Source organism: Artemia franciscana, chromosome 17 (genome assembly GCF_032884065.1).
Source record: "Artemia franciscana chromosome 17, ASM3288406v1, whole genome shotgun sequence".
NCBI classification, from domain to species: Eukaryota; Metazoa; Arthropoda; class Branchiopoda; order Anostraca; family Artemiidae; genus Artemia; species Artemia franciscana.
Window position 1 is genome coordinate 13552230 of NC_088879.1, and position 15403 is coordinate 13567632.

The 15403-nt window shown below is 38.6% G+C and overlaps 1 protein-coding gene across 1 annotated transcript in view; it reads left to right on the forward strand.

Moving 5' to 3' along the window:
- The window catches only part of LOC136037878 (exportin-T-like), a 96655-nt gene that overhangs the window by 76583 nt on the left and 4669 nt on the right, over positions 1-15403 (forward strand). The window contains exons 13-15 of the mRNA XM_065720731.1: positions 4603-4857; positions 7195-7404; positions 9330-9455. Of these exons, the coding sequence (XP_065576803.1) occupies positions 4603-4857; positions 7195-7404; positions 9330-9455 (591 nt within the window). The remainder of the gene's footprint in view (positions 1-4602; positions 4858-7194; positions 7405-9329; positions 9456-15403) is intronic.

Genomic DNA, 15403 nt, shown 5'->3' on the forward strand with positions numbered 1-15403 from the left:
GTTACGTCAGAGATCCCAACTTTCCTTTGGTTTCTTTCGGAAACCTAGCTTTTCTTCGGCAATCATCGTGTATGTACTTTTTATTTTCTCCCATTTCTCTTCGACGCTTTCTGAGTCATTTGCCTCAACAGCCAAGGCATCAAATTTGTTCCATAAAGAGATACAGAAATCTCTGCGGATTTTTTCGATCCTGTAGCTTGTCCGTTCGTACAGTTTCTTCAGATCTTGCTGTGTCTTTTTTTGGGCACGTAGTTTGATCTGTATGTGGGCGATCATGAGTATGTGATGCGACTGGGCGTCTGCTCCTCTATACCCACGCACGTCTAACAGGCTTGTACGCCACCTTCTGGCGATAAGGAAATGGTCAATCTGGTTTCGCGTTGAACCGTCTGGAGATGTCCATGTGTACTTGTGCACATTTTTTATGCTCGAAGAGTGTCCCACCAACGACAAGGTCATTACTTAGCGGGAAGTCGCTACTAGTAATGAACCATTTCGTTTAATCTGGTCTAGTCCATGCGGTCCTAGGACTTTCGGACAGTACTTGCGATCGGCTCCTACTTAGGCATTCAGATCACCAACAACACATAGAACATCATGTTTGGGGATGTCTTTGGTGACAGCTTGCAAGTTTTCATAGAAGCTATCTTTGACATCATCGTCCGTCTCATTGGTAGGAGCGTAGCATACAATGACAGAAAACTTAGTATATGTTGTAGCTAATCGTGCAAACAAGATCCTTTCGTTTATTGGAGTCCATTTGAGCATTGTTCGGTATGCTGCAGGGCACATCATAAGTCCTACACCCGTCTGATGATGGTTTTCCTCTCCGCTATACAACAGTACATATCCATGATCTAGTGTTTCTTGGCCTACACCTTTCCAACGTATTTCGCTTAGGGCCAGTATATCAATATTATATTGCTTCATCTCTCTGAGAACTTGCTCAGTTTTTGATAACTAACTCATAGTTCTCACGTTCCAGAAGCCATAGGACAATAGGAACGAGGAATTTATTTAGACTATTAGGAGTAATATCAGGGGACTCAGGTAGATTGAAGTTAAAAAATGGGATGTTTTATTCACAGCATTTTAACTTCGGAATACCAATTTTTTAGTTTGTTAGTGAACAATTCTTCGGCTTTATTTCTGTAGTTAGATCTTGCCAATTTACAAATTTCCCTTTTTATTGATTTTCTTAGTTTATTAGCTTCATCCGGCTTACCATTTTTGAAAAGTTTCAATTTGGTTGTAATTAGTGTTTTTATAGCTTGGTTAATAAAGGGTTTATTACTGGAGCACCTTTTAAATCTTTTTTCTGGGAAACAAGTTCGATATTTATCAATTAGTTTTTTCGTGGAGCGTAGCCATTTTCTCATCAGATTTTTTAAACTATAAATATCAGACCAATCTTCAGTATTCAGCCACACCAAAAGAAAGAAGACCAGAATTTTGAAGAGGGGGATAAGTGCCATAATTTATAAAAAAAGAATGCTTAAAATTTGAGGGAGGGGGATAAAAGAATCTAAAGATGATAACTCCCACCTAATGGAGGCAAAGCTGAGGGAGGAGAGGCTGTAATAATTTTACATATTAGTCAAATAACATGAAGAGAGGTATATCTCCGAGTCTTTGGTACAATGTGCTTTACTTTAAGTGAGGAGCAAAAAGAATCCATTTTAAGGTCGTTGTTATCGCCAACTTTTGGGTACTTGAAAATAACAAAATCAGCACTTGCCTGTAATTGCTAGATAAAATTACGTTTTGACTCGATATTTTGATTTGGGGTGTAATATAAAACAGCTATTGCAATAACATTAAATAGACGAGGGAGTACTTTTGTTCTAATACTTAGTCAGAGGATTTCATCATACTTGAATAAACTAGGGACTCGAATAACCTTTGGGTAAAGGTTACTCTTAGTAAAGGGCAAAAAGTATCACGTTTTTTTCCGATTGGGTGGTCTAGAGGATGGAGTTTAGTAAACTCTGGATAATTTGTCAGGCACAGGGGTCTGAGTCAGTGGACTGTACTTCAGTAATTGCTATAATATCTCTTAGATTTGATTCTAAAAGCACCTCGAGTTTGGTAAGCTTTTCAAAATTAAGACTTTCAGCATCAGTAACTAAAAGTTTAGGAAAAACAAACCGATTGGGGAATCGCAACAGGGAGACTTGATGAGTTTCAGAATTTTCTGTGTGGGGTTTTAATTTAATATTATGATGCTTTGGAGAAGAAGGGTAGGAAAGGATTTACCTTGGGGATTTGGCAAGAGGAGACGGGCAAGGATATGGACGAAGCTTGATGAGGAAGGTGCAACTTGTTTCCGGTTGACGGGAAGTGAGAACAATTAGGATTTATTACAAGACAATTATTAAACGCAAAAAGTCTTAGACCTGAGTCACGTTAACAGGGTAGGTACGAGGCATAACGAATGGGCTGGGCGTGGGGTTTTGTGGAAATAGGATAAGGAGTTGAATTGGGAGGATTTTTTATAGAGAGGAAAGGGGGAGATGGGGAGGCAAGAAGGTGCTGGGAAAGGGAATTGGGCTGGGAACTTTCTCGGAGGATGGAGGTCGGATTTACTTTGGCAAATGACTTGTGGAGGCCCGAACCAGTCAATAACATCTTGGGCGCATGGAGCGGAAAGGATATGCAATTGGGTTTGTGATTGGAAGGGATATGAGTAAGAGGGGATTGTGCGAAGGTTTGAGTGCGATGGTGATTTGACTGGCCGTGAGTAAGTTTCTGGGTTGGAGGGGCGTTTCAGGAAGAGGATACCTCGGGCATGTTGCTTTGTATCCGATAGGAAGGGAAGTAATGAGGGGTATTCAGTAAGGGAGGAATGGGATCGGTAGTGCTGCCTAAAAAGGGGGCTTTCCAGTGTGGAATCTTTGACAGGTAACAGCTGGGACTGCCCAAGTTTGTCCACTTGCCTTTTGTTTACAGCATTTTTTTTTGGGGGGGGGGGGCAAAAAGGAATAGGGGACGTAAATATGCAGGTTATCACACCCGAAACCACGCCCGCTTGTTGAAAAGATTTATCCATGCTGCATTCAGTAGCTTGGCATAATACGTGCGTTGAGTCTTCGGGAAGAACTTTAAGATCTTAGTGCTGGGGTGGGGTAAGGGAAATTGTAGGACCGTCTGAAATAGGCCCAGTCTTGTGAGGCATGTTTGGTTTTTGTGTTAAAAAAGAAAGCTGGTTGTGTGGAGGATCAGAAAAAGGAGTAGGACTGCTTTGGTCACTTAGGATACTAAGAATTGTTTTTCTTTCAACTGGGGCACGAGGCGTTCGAGGGAAGCCAGAACAGGGTACAGAAAGACCTGGAGAAGAAGTAAAGCTTACCTTGGATTTAGTGGAGCAATCAAGGCACATCTAGGAGTTACTCCACTTGGTAATATCTATCCTGGTACACTTTTCAGCCCCTGCTTGGAACCAACAGTCACAATTAGCACATTTTAATTGAATTAGATGAACTCGTAGTCTGCACTCTGGAAAATATTGTTGTTTTTTTTGTTTTTGTTTTTTGCTATTTAGTCATACAATGGTTAACAATCACGGAATGTCTCTGGTACAGTAGCTTTGAACTTAGAGAGATGTTGACAGGTTGAAGTCTGACTACAAACTGACAACTGATTTGCTTCGCATTTCATACAATTGTAAACACATTCGTGGGTTTCTTGCCGATATTATAATTGCCAATATCTATGTAACTCTCAACTATGAAAACAAATGTGTGACTATATACAGTGGGTACCTGAACCGAGCAGTTCACATTGTGTCGTCAGTAGGTGTCTGATCCCTGCACGATGTTTGTTGTCTATCGCCCGACAGCCTTTGTTGCTACATCATTTTAATGTAAATAATATTTATTTATTTCTTATGTAGGGGGCACATTTGTTGGCTGTTGGTGCAATGAACAATCTTTACCAAAAAACAACTATTTAGCTTCATTGTTGTAATTACAGCACTGTAGATTGTAACCAATTATGTTTCGCTACTATATATAAAAGAAGAAAAAAGTATGGGTCCGTTCCGAAAACGAAAACAGAGTAATAGTAAAGCTGAGATGCGACTATAATTTTATCAAAGTACTAGGAAAAGTAGCTTAACTTGGAAAGAATACAACTTAAGGAAATTTATAATCTCTTAACTGACAAACCATAAAGGAAGTACAATTCAATGTTTATTTGGATTCTCTCTCCTCTCTCTCTCTCTCTCTCTCTCTCTCTCTCTCTCTCTCTCTCTCTCTCCTCTCTCCCTCCCTCTCTCTCTCTCTCTCCCTCCCTTCTCTCTCTCCTCTCTCTCTCTCTCTCTCACTCCCCTCTCTCTCTCTCTCTCTCTCATCTCTCTCTCCTCTCCTCTCTCCTCTCTCTCTCTCTCCCTCCTCTTGCCCTCTCTCTCTCTCTCTCCCTGTCTCCCTATCTCTCTCTCTCTTACTCACTCTTTTATAATTTTTTATCTTTATATTATCATTCGTATTGATTTATAGTTAATTTTTTGTAGAAAGGAAAAAAGAATGGTATTTTGTTAATGCTTTAACCTAATTTTTACCTTTTTTTGCGTTTTCTCCTGAAGATTTTATTTGTTCTTTATAGAAAGACATCATTCCTTTTCTTAATGCGGCATTCCAACCAATAGTAGGAGCAATATTTGCTGCATTAGCCCCTCCTGTAGAAGAAGACGAAGAAATTCGACTTGAGCGCCAAACCCTTCAGCGATCTTATTTCTCATTTATTGCAGCTGTGTGTGGAAATCATCTAGTTGAAGTATTGCTAAGTCAAGATCCAAATATCATGCAGCAAGTATTAATGTCTATTATTCAGGGTGCCACAGAGTTGAACGACCCAATGGTAAGACCCTACCACTTTTTTTTGGAAAATAAAGAATATCTGTTTGGTCTTGTGATACTAACTAAATAAAAACAAATTTTTTTCAACTGAAAGTAAGGAGCAACATTAAGACGTATAGAAATTATTAGGTATATGAGAGGGATTGCTCTTCCTCAGCACCTCGCTCTTTACGCTAAAGTTTTTTAGTTCTTAAAAAAAAACTTCTTTTTGTTCTAATTAAACGAACAGTGTTTCAGGAGTCGTTCGTATTGGGACAGAATTCAAATTTTAGCGTAAAGAGAGAGATTTTGACGAAGAAAAACCTTCTTCATATACGTAATAATTTCTGTCCGTTTTTAGTTTCAAAGTTGCCCCTTACTTTCAGTTGAAAAAAAAAACTCTTTTTTTTGTTATATAGTTTCTGATCATTAAAAATTCTAGGAAATTTTGCTACACCTCCACGGAAAAAATCCCTTCCCCCCCCCCCCCCCCCCCCCACCATGGATTTATTCTCTAGAAAAATCAGTCCTGGAGAAAATTTACCCTGGACAATTACTCTTTAACACCTCATGGGTAAAGTGGAGTCGGCAAAGAGAAGGCCCGTGGAAAATTCTACTTGCAGAAAATTCGTTCTTCGTTCAGCAGAAAATCCGTCCTTCGAAATTTCTTCGTTCTTTGTATGTTTTGCATTAACGACGCTTCTTGACTACTAAGGTCTATGCCTTAGCCCTACAGTGTGTTACTACATTTGGGTTCGAATACCAGGTGTTATATAAATAAGCTGAGGTCAAACCAACTTCGTTTTTTATCCCTTGCATTCGTATTTTAAACATGAAGCAGTTAAACATCATCTATATTTTGTTGTTATTAAGGTGATTTGTCCACAATGAAAGTTTTTTTTTTCTTTGGTCATATCAAATCAAGTTCATCAATTTAGTTTAGATGAAATTAATTGATCAGGCTGGTTGGGTACAACTGATCAGCAATTTTTTTTTTTTTTCAAACATTTTTTGCTAGGGAACGTAAAAGATATTAAAACTTTTAAATATATTAATAAAGCATTCAGTTTGAAGGTGTTAGGAGAATAAATGAATTTTTGGAGGTTTTTCCGAATCTAGAATGGAAAAGTTTGGGTGACAATTAATTTTAGGTAGGAATAACTTGCTTATGCTAGGAGTCAATGAGGACGAAGAGGAGAAGTTTGGTACCGAGTAGATAGAACCACCTATATATGTATTCTTATTAGCTTAGAAGATGGATATGAGATTTAAATTAGTATAGGCAAGGTACAAGTTCATTTAGGAGGGTTTGTTTGAAAATTTTAGTCAAGACTAAGCTTTTTGGGTTAGGTATAGATAAAGAGGTGAGGTTTGGTACCCAGTTGATAGTTCCACTTACCTTTGTATTCTTATTAGCATAGAAAACGGATGTGAGATTTAAATTTAGAATAGGCAAGGTTTACACCTTGCCTTGCCTTTCATTTGGGTGGTTTTGTTTGAAAATTTTAGTTAAGTCTAAGGTTTTTGGGTTTGGTGTAGATGAAGAGGTAAGGTTTCGTACCTAGTGGATAGCACATGCCCATAGATGCCTATTAGTTTGAAGGATTTATGCGGTGAAAATTTAAGTTTAGAATTGGCAAGGTGCTGCATAATATTTTGGTAGCTACAATAAATTGGAAAGAATAAAAAGGTCTGTGTTCGTGAATGAGTATTTTGGAGCAATAACATACTAATTTTCACGGTAATTTACATGAGTGGCTTGTATCGTGGCTTTTTACAGTGGCTTACGTGAGTGAATGATGTGCCTTCAGAATTTGGGGAATTTCAAAAAGTTAGAGAGTCTACGCTATATCATTTTCATGGCAGTGGTTTAGTAGTCGTTCCGTGTACTCGTTTAAGTGTTTGTTCTGATACCAATTATGAGGTCTTTAATAAAAAAAAAGGCTAAAATGGTTAATTTAGTTTCTATAGATGTGGAATGACAGGCTTTCGAAAATTGGGAATCATTAAAATTCAGCTGGGTTCAAAAGAAAAGAAGGACATCCTTGAATAGAGGACACTTCAGAGCATCTCTTGAAGAACGTCTTATGTTATCACAAGAGCAATATAAAAGAAGTTGACGCTTTGTGGGGGAAGTAAAGAGTTCAAATATGAACAAAGTTTATTGGGGGAGGGAGGGTACTTTGCTGCTGTGTTGGCTTGGTGCTTTCATGAGTTATAATCCAAGGGAAACGTCAGTCTCAAACTTACTGGACGCATTTTGGTAGAATCCTCTCCCTACCCCTCTGTATGTAGACATTATTGGAGCATGGGTCCTACTGATGGTACTAACTCCTTCTTATACTGTGTTTTCTTTTAGGCCCAGAAAGGCTGTTACTCAATTTTGAAGAAATTGGTGGAACTATGGGGCAATAATGGACCTCCGGGCTTTGTTGAGTTTCTATACAAACAGATAGTTCCAGCTTGCTTTTTAGGTCCTTTAAGGAAAACTTTTGACCTGTCAGATGCACAGACTGTGGTAGCATTGAATGAAGCCTCTGCTTGCCTAAAACTAATATATGACCAGAGAGTAAGTTTTTAAACCTATTTTTATTTTGTCCAGTTGTCTTATTATCATCCTTTTGCATGACCAAATCATTTAATGCAAGCGGCCATATTCTCCGAATTAAAATTTTTCCGTGGAATAAAAATCGGAAAAGGTGTTTAGAACAGACTGTAATTAGCCAAGTTGAAACCACAAGGTTATAAGATGATTTGCCTCTAATTGCAGAGTCCCATCCTTTGCCTCAAATGCTAATGGATGGGTGATCACTTTTTGTTGGGATCGGCACCCACGTATCAACGCTAGTAAATCTCAATCTGTGTGCCTATAGTGACAGGGAAAGACAAAGAGCCACAAGGTTTTGGGAGAAGCACTGAATGTCCACATGGCTATGCAGCAGGAGGTCCGAACGTATTGTGGCCGCTTGCCTGATTGGCTCCTTGAGTTATTTGGGGGTTCAAGTACGGCCAGATGGAAGTTGTGTTATAAAGGGATTTCATGTCCTCGCTAGCTCGTCTAATGAGGGCCCTCGTCATAGGGGCATACAAAGTACGTTTGGTGACGCTCCTGTTCGATCGCCAATTTTATTGCGTATCTGTGGCTGATATCAACACCAAAGGATTGGACGATGTGATACTCCCCACCAATACTAAAAAATTCAGCTCAAAGATGGCTTTTTTCATCTTGTGTATGTATGTTTTGTTTGCGTATTAATTATCATCCAATTGTTCATGAGAAAGAAGAAAGACTTCTCATAGGTTGTTCAGGATTGAGTATTTGCAGAAAAACTTAAAAAGAACAACAACTAAGCATTGTTTATTAGTTGTTCTGCTTGTATTTTGGTCTTTGAATACAATTTCTGTTTATCAAAGGTAACACCAAATTGAAAATACGTAAATCATGAATAGAAATCAATGGACAATAGTTTAATTATTTCAAGGATTATAAAAATGAAGAAGGGGAAAATAAAAGTTAATGGCATAATCCAGCCTTTTTCTAATTCTTCTCTAGCAGATCTCTTTTAGCAGCTTATGGGCTAGTACTTGACAGTTACTAGCGCAATAATAGTTTGTTTTTTTTTTAAGTTGCTTTAGGTGACATTTATAGTTTATTAGCTTAGCCTTCAAATAGTACCGTAAAAAGGAGGTGTTTGTAGATGTGTCTAAACTCTATTGGAAAATATATCCTTACTGTGAATAAATTATATGAAAGAAAAAAAATTAATTAGAAAACTGTTTGTCTCTCAAAAATAGTTTGTATCCCCATAAAAAAAAGTAAATTATGGCCTGTTTACATTGATTTTGTTTTATGGAAGTAAGGTTTATTCACCAATGTCACATATGACAGGAAACTAAGTTTACATCACTATCATCATTTACGGTTTATAAGTTCCGCCCTCCTTGAAGATCTTCTAGGTGCCTTTCTCTTTGTAAGGACGTTGGTAGGCTTTCTTTGTACCTGATGGACTTCTGGTAGAGGAAGAAGGTCTGGAAGGTGCCAAGAAGGGACGTTTCTGCTCCTTTCTGTGGAAGGAGGCTCACCTCGAGTAACCGTGAATTCTGTCTTCGAAAAGAATCTTTGGCAGACGGGGTTAATCCATCCTTTGTATTCCCCGAACTGCTGTAGTTTCTGGATTTTAAGAGATTTGTTTCACTTTAAGGCACCAAGGTTTGAGACTATCAGTTTAGGATGATCTGCGCCCGATTAACTATCGAGTCTAACTGCGCCCCAATGATGCAGCGCGACATTTAGGCTAAAAAGCTTCTAGTTTGGAACTGACGTCTGCATTCAGCGTCCAGACTTTGCATGCGCAGCTGATAATCATATATTAGAAAACCTTCAAGTTTGCTTTTTAAGTAACTATTATTTGGCAAACAAAAAGGGGAAAGTTTAATACTTTTTAGCTATAATACTTGTAATGTTGTTTTCATTGTCTTTTCGCTCTATTTAAGGGGGAAGAAGCTGTAACATTTTTGCAGTCACAGTACCTACCAAGTTTGGACTTACCAGCCCAAAAAATATTAGAATTTTGTCAGGCTCTCAGAATGGAAGCTAAGCTATTCAAGCAATTTTTAAAGGTAAGTCTTTGTTTGTTATTTTAATCTTCCCCTAGCAAAAAAACTGAAAATAAATACGTGAATGAAGGAAAAAGCCAAGATACCCTGGGTTTTATAATATTTGATGCTAAACTGACAATGTCCCTTCGAAGCTGTACTTAACCTGACCCTTAACTTGGGTAAGCATTTCAGTACCCAAGATCCACGTTTTAGTGGTTGAAGACCTTGTAGAAAGTGAGTGGGGATGAATGTAACCCATTCAGACCTAATATGCTGACCACATCAATTACCTACTAGCCCTGCGTTCACACCTGTGCAATTTTTAGTTTTTGAGAAGCAAGGTAGCAAATGCTAGCAAAAGTGTAAAGTGCTAGCAAAAGCAAGGTAGAAAGTGCTAGCAAATTCAGCACTGAAACAGAACTTGATATATAAAGTGAATCACATTTTTAACAGTAAAAAACTTCCTGTGTCAATTTCCTTCAAAAAATTATTAATGGCTCAAAAAAATATTCATGGCTCTCCTTTGTTTCTTATGAAGATGGCCTAAATCAGTGCCATCTGACTCTCTTTAAAATGGAACGACATAAACTTACCTTGGGCTTTGGACTGAAATATTTATAGTGCTTTCCAAAACCCCAAGATCACATACGACAAGACTGGTTAATTGCCTTTAGCGCTTCTGGCGAATTAAAATCGAATAGTTGTGAACATCAAGTCTTTGCTAATTGTAGAAAAAACTAAGACAGATAGTCGAATTGAGTGAAAAGCAAATCTCACAATCGAATAGTTGTGAACATCAAGTCATGGCTAATTGTAGAAAAAACTAAGACAGATAGTCGAATTGAGTGAGAAGCAAATCTGGCAGTAATTCCCCCCCTTATTAGAATCGTATAAAAATGATGTTAGTTCATTTGTTAATAGATATGTTCCTTATTTAATTTCCTTCCTTAAAAAGAGCTCAAAAAATTATCCATGGCTGTCCTTTGTTTCTTATGAAGATGACCTAAATCACCGCCATCTGAAATATCTGATAGTACTGAATACTATCTGAATATCTGAATACTGAAATATCCATAGTGGCTTCCATAACCCCAAGATCACATCCGACAAGCCCAATTACTTGTCCTTAGTGCCTCAGGAGACGTAAATGCCATCAGAGATTGCTATTTGAAGCAGTTTGGATTAGTTATTCGAAAGTTACCCCTGCTAACCCTGCAAAATTCACGATAACTCAGGATAAACGATGTCATATATAAACAAAAATTTTAGTTTTCAAAAAATGGAAAAAATTATGTGAAATTATGTTTAGAGAACAAAAAGAGAGAGTAATGTGAAATGAAGCACAGCTTCAGGGGTTTATAAATAAGTCATATTTACAGTGATTAATGATATTATTCGCCTTGTTACCTATAGCGTTTTAGTTAACAAGTTGCCGGATAAGTATTTGTTGTTATTTTGTATTGATTACATCGGGAGGAGGCTTAATCTTAAGTGGATAGTTCGGATAAGGGATATTTGAATGCACTCCTACAGTCCGACCATCACCGTCATGTTCTTCTTTCCTACAAAGTCAACTTGGCAACTAAATTTTTTCCTGACTAACTTGCATGAATACCAAGCAATAATTTATTATCTAAAATTTATCAATGGAACAAATTAGAACTTGATACCTATTTTGCTTAGAAAAATTTTTAACTTAGACTGTGACTGTACAACAAGTTTAAATGGCATTGATTCATAAAACTAAAAGTTGTTTCCACGATTCAAACTTATCAGTTTCTGTAGGCAGGGCAGGGAGACTGCGAAAAATAATCTGGAAACTAAGACTGAATAATCCTTTCCAAGGTAAAAAAGTTCAAATTAAATTATTTTAAATATGATTTATCTTTTGTAGGAATTACTTTTTTTTAATGTTGTACATCTTATGGTTTTAGTTTGAATCTAAGCACGGTGAAAATGAAACCGGTTTTTTAAATTAAACCGGAATATGAGCACGATGAAAATGGTTTGTTAGTGTTTGAACTTTCTTGAACGAAGAGCATTGTCAAATTTTAACTCGTTAGTTTTGCTCATTCATTTTGCAATTCAACAGCGATGTTTCCTTGTTCATTTCAGCGGTCAACGTAGCAACATTTACAAAATAAGGTAATACTCTGAAAACTTTATAATTTAAAAACAACCTAAAGAAAAGTTTAGAGAATTGCCTTTTTTAGATTCCGGGGAAAAAGAAAGTTTTAATTTTGGTGTCCTGGGTAATTTAATATCGAAAGAATGCGAGATTATGTAGCTGTAAAAACCATTCAAGTGGCCCCCACTTAAATGGGTTTTTTTTTTAACCCTCCGTTAAAAAATTCTCTAGAGTGCAAATTCTTCTCGTGTAAGAAGAATGAATGAATGAATGAATGAACTTTATTACCCGTAAAGTATAAAAAACACAAAGTACGGAGTATTATAAATAAATAAACAAAAACAAATACGATAAACAGCGAAGAAATACAAAATTCAAACTAACAAAAGACAATATGGATTAATCAACCAGTATCAATATGGAAAAAAGGCTGCAGAGGGTCATAAACGTGAATAAAGTTGACAGTCTTTTTACATAAATCATCACTGGAAGACCGAATCCGAGAAGGCACATCTACTAAACCAAATCGAGCAATTATTTTTTTGTTTCGGTGCCATCTAGGAAGCCGGAGGAGGAATTTGCAATATCTGAAATAAGCCGTACGTAGAGTATGTCGATCTTTCTTACGAAACAGATGAGCCATGCCTGATAAAAACAAAAGCACAGGGGCGCAATAAGCGTTATAAATCATGCACAAACCGCTGCGGTTGTAACGGCTTTTGTTTGGGGATATTTTTCCGTAAGCGACGCGTAGGTTTTTCACGGCTTGATTCACTAGGGATGAACAGGTAGCGGAAAGTGTTGGGCCGAAACACAGACCAAGCCAACTAACTAAAGAAGAACATGGTAGAACTGCAGTCCCAGTAAAGAATGGAGCGACCGCATAAGGGCTATTAAAACAAATAAACTCGCATTTAGACGCATTAACTGACAGTCCAATCTTAGATAGTTCATTGGTTAATATAGTAAAATTAGAAAGCAATCCACGGCGAGTCCGGGCAACAAGAAGAAAGCAAAAAAGCAAAAGCAAACTTTCGCATGCAAACCGATAAGGGTTCGCGTAGCGCAGGTGCCGATCTCCTGATTCTCCGCCCTCGGCCGGGGTGCAATGCGTGGTTGGGGGCAAGTCATCCGACGCTTTCCCGTGCTTTCCCCTAGATTTCTCTAGGTACCCATTTGAAGCTGGGTAAACTTTTGGCTTGTCTTACGGGGAAACGCCACTAACCCTCGTCCTAAAACCAAATGGTCGGCACCACCGAGATTCGAACCAGCGACCCTTCGCTCGTGAGTTCGGCGCGTTAACCACTCGGCCACGGTCGAAAGCTCCAGAAATATCAACAGTAAGACAGTATAAAGACATTTTAGCTTTTACGGCATCTTTCATGAGTCGGCTTAAAACATGATGTGCATGGGAGCAACCGAAACTTTTCCGAAAACCAAATTGAAAAGGCGTAAAATCACAATTCGACTCAATTTCTGGTAGTAACAAATGTTCAAGCAACTTACTTAAGAAACACGATACTGTAATGGGACGATAATTCATACATGACGTGGGGTCCTTGCCTCGCTTTTGAATAGACGTTACACGGCCACAAAGGAAACTATCAGGAACAAGCGACTGTGCTAAGCAAGACTGGAAAAATATTTGTAAATGGTTAAGTAGAGCAGGACAATCATAAGCAAAAAATCGGTAAGAAAGGCCGTCACCATCAAGGCTATTTGAACGCTTAATTTTTCTTAAAGCCCGGCGAATTTCAGATATTGCTACAGGCTGGACATGAGCCTGCAGGAGACGGTATGGTAAAAGCGGTTTAAGCAACTTATAATAAAAAGACTGAAGAAAACTATTAAATACACTGAACACACGCTTATAATGATCAACAAAATTAGCTAGCTGGAGACAAGATAGGGTAGATGGGGAACATTTCTCACTATTAATAACCTTATTCCAGGAGGCCTTATCGGTGGGGCCTGGCCATGCATTCAAGCGTGTCCTCTTCAAACTGGCCTTATATTCAAGTTTTCGCTTTTGTTTCACAGAGAAAACAGCTCCGGAAGATGGTCGGTCACATGATATCCACATACGTAGCCAAAATTTGGCTTTTTGCTTAGCACGTTTTACTTCAGGATCAACGTTCCAATTAGGCTTTCTTGTACCAATCCTAACTTTATCCACAGGCACTGCAGCTTTGGAAGCTGATTTAAGGCAATGGACGATTTGACAATAATAGAAATTTAGGTCAACTGTACTTGAAGGCGAGGAAACTGACGTTTGCAGCAGGTGATATGGCACTTTTATGGTCGAGAGTAAAGCAGTTAGCGTAGCAAGGTATAGTGGGACATTAGCATGATCCCAATTCAACTTCGTATGCCACTTCGGCTGAGCCGAAAGTATTTTGCCAGATAGCTCACAGGACAAATTACAGCTAAGAATAAGGTGATCGTCGTCAATCTTCTCTTCGTCCACCCTGACAATCGATGATATTAAGCTGGGACTGGAAGAGATCACGTGATCCAGGTTCGATTTTGAACAGCCTCTGTTATGAATATACGTGAATGGGAGGCTCTTAACTGCGACGTGATATATGCTAGGAAGTGATTCTAGCAAGAGGATTGATCTATCGGAGGTACCAAGAATGTCACAGTTAAGGTCACCAGCTAAAACCCAATTTAGGTCTTTCAAACGTAGACTTTCGAGTAGAGACTTTAAACTGGAGCAACATTTAGCGAAAGATGTGAACGATGCTATAGAACGTCGATCGCAAGGTAAGTAAACGTTTATAAAGGCGGTACTGTCACATTGAATCGCTAAGATGTTATCATCACGATGAATCACAGAGGGCTTTGATGGGGAACGGAAAAAAATTGCTAGGCCACCGGAAGGGCGGCCTCTAGTTTGCTTGGCCTCTTGCGAAAAGAAATGGTGGACAGAAGATCGCTTCAGGCTAGAAACGTTTGATTTGGTCAAAAGATGTTCTTGCAAGAACACTATGTCATGGACTAATAATTCATTAATTAACAAGTCTTTGTCTTTTGTGTCGTTAATATTAAGAGAAGCAAAACTTAAAATAGTGGCTTGGTTCATTTTGGAGCAGAGTTCAGAGCGCGTTTTATCACTGGGCAATTCATACTATAGGAAACATGAGCTTCGCCGCAGTTGGCACATTTCGGAGCCTCTAAGCAAGGATTGTCTTTAGTATTGGAATGGCATCCAGAACATTTAGAGCACTTCATCTCATTCGGGGCACATGGGCAGTGAGCTAACGAATGATGGATACTTTGGCATCTAAGACACCGTCTGGGCAATTCTTTGTATTCCGATATTTTAAAAGACTCGTAACCCAAGCGCAGACCTGTAGCGATGGCAGATTTTAGTGCAGCGGAATCAAGGAACTCTAAACGGAATGTATGAGAAGAGCCGATCTGGCTGGCCTTAACAAGACCAGGAATAGCGTAGATGAGTATACTGCTAGAAACACTGTCGGGAAGTCCCTTAACTACTCCAAGAGGTTTGCGATCAATCACTTTAGCAAGAATAATTGGATAGTTCGTAACAGCAGATGCGGCAAGAGAATTGACGGAAACTTTATCCCACGTAACAACAACCGATCTTTTCCTTACCGGATCGGACTTTACCGACACAATACCGTCATGTCCGGCGAAAGAATCAAGCTTTTCCTTGCGAGAAACAGGGTCTCTTAGTTCTGGAGGCGGATATTTAGGAACAACGGCGTACGAGGGTTTGTGACTGGTACCCTTACTATCTGAGACCAAAGAACTATTAATAGACGTTGTTGGACTATTGAGGTGAGCAAGCGATTTTAACTGATCAAGGCACTGG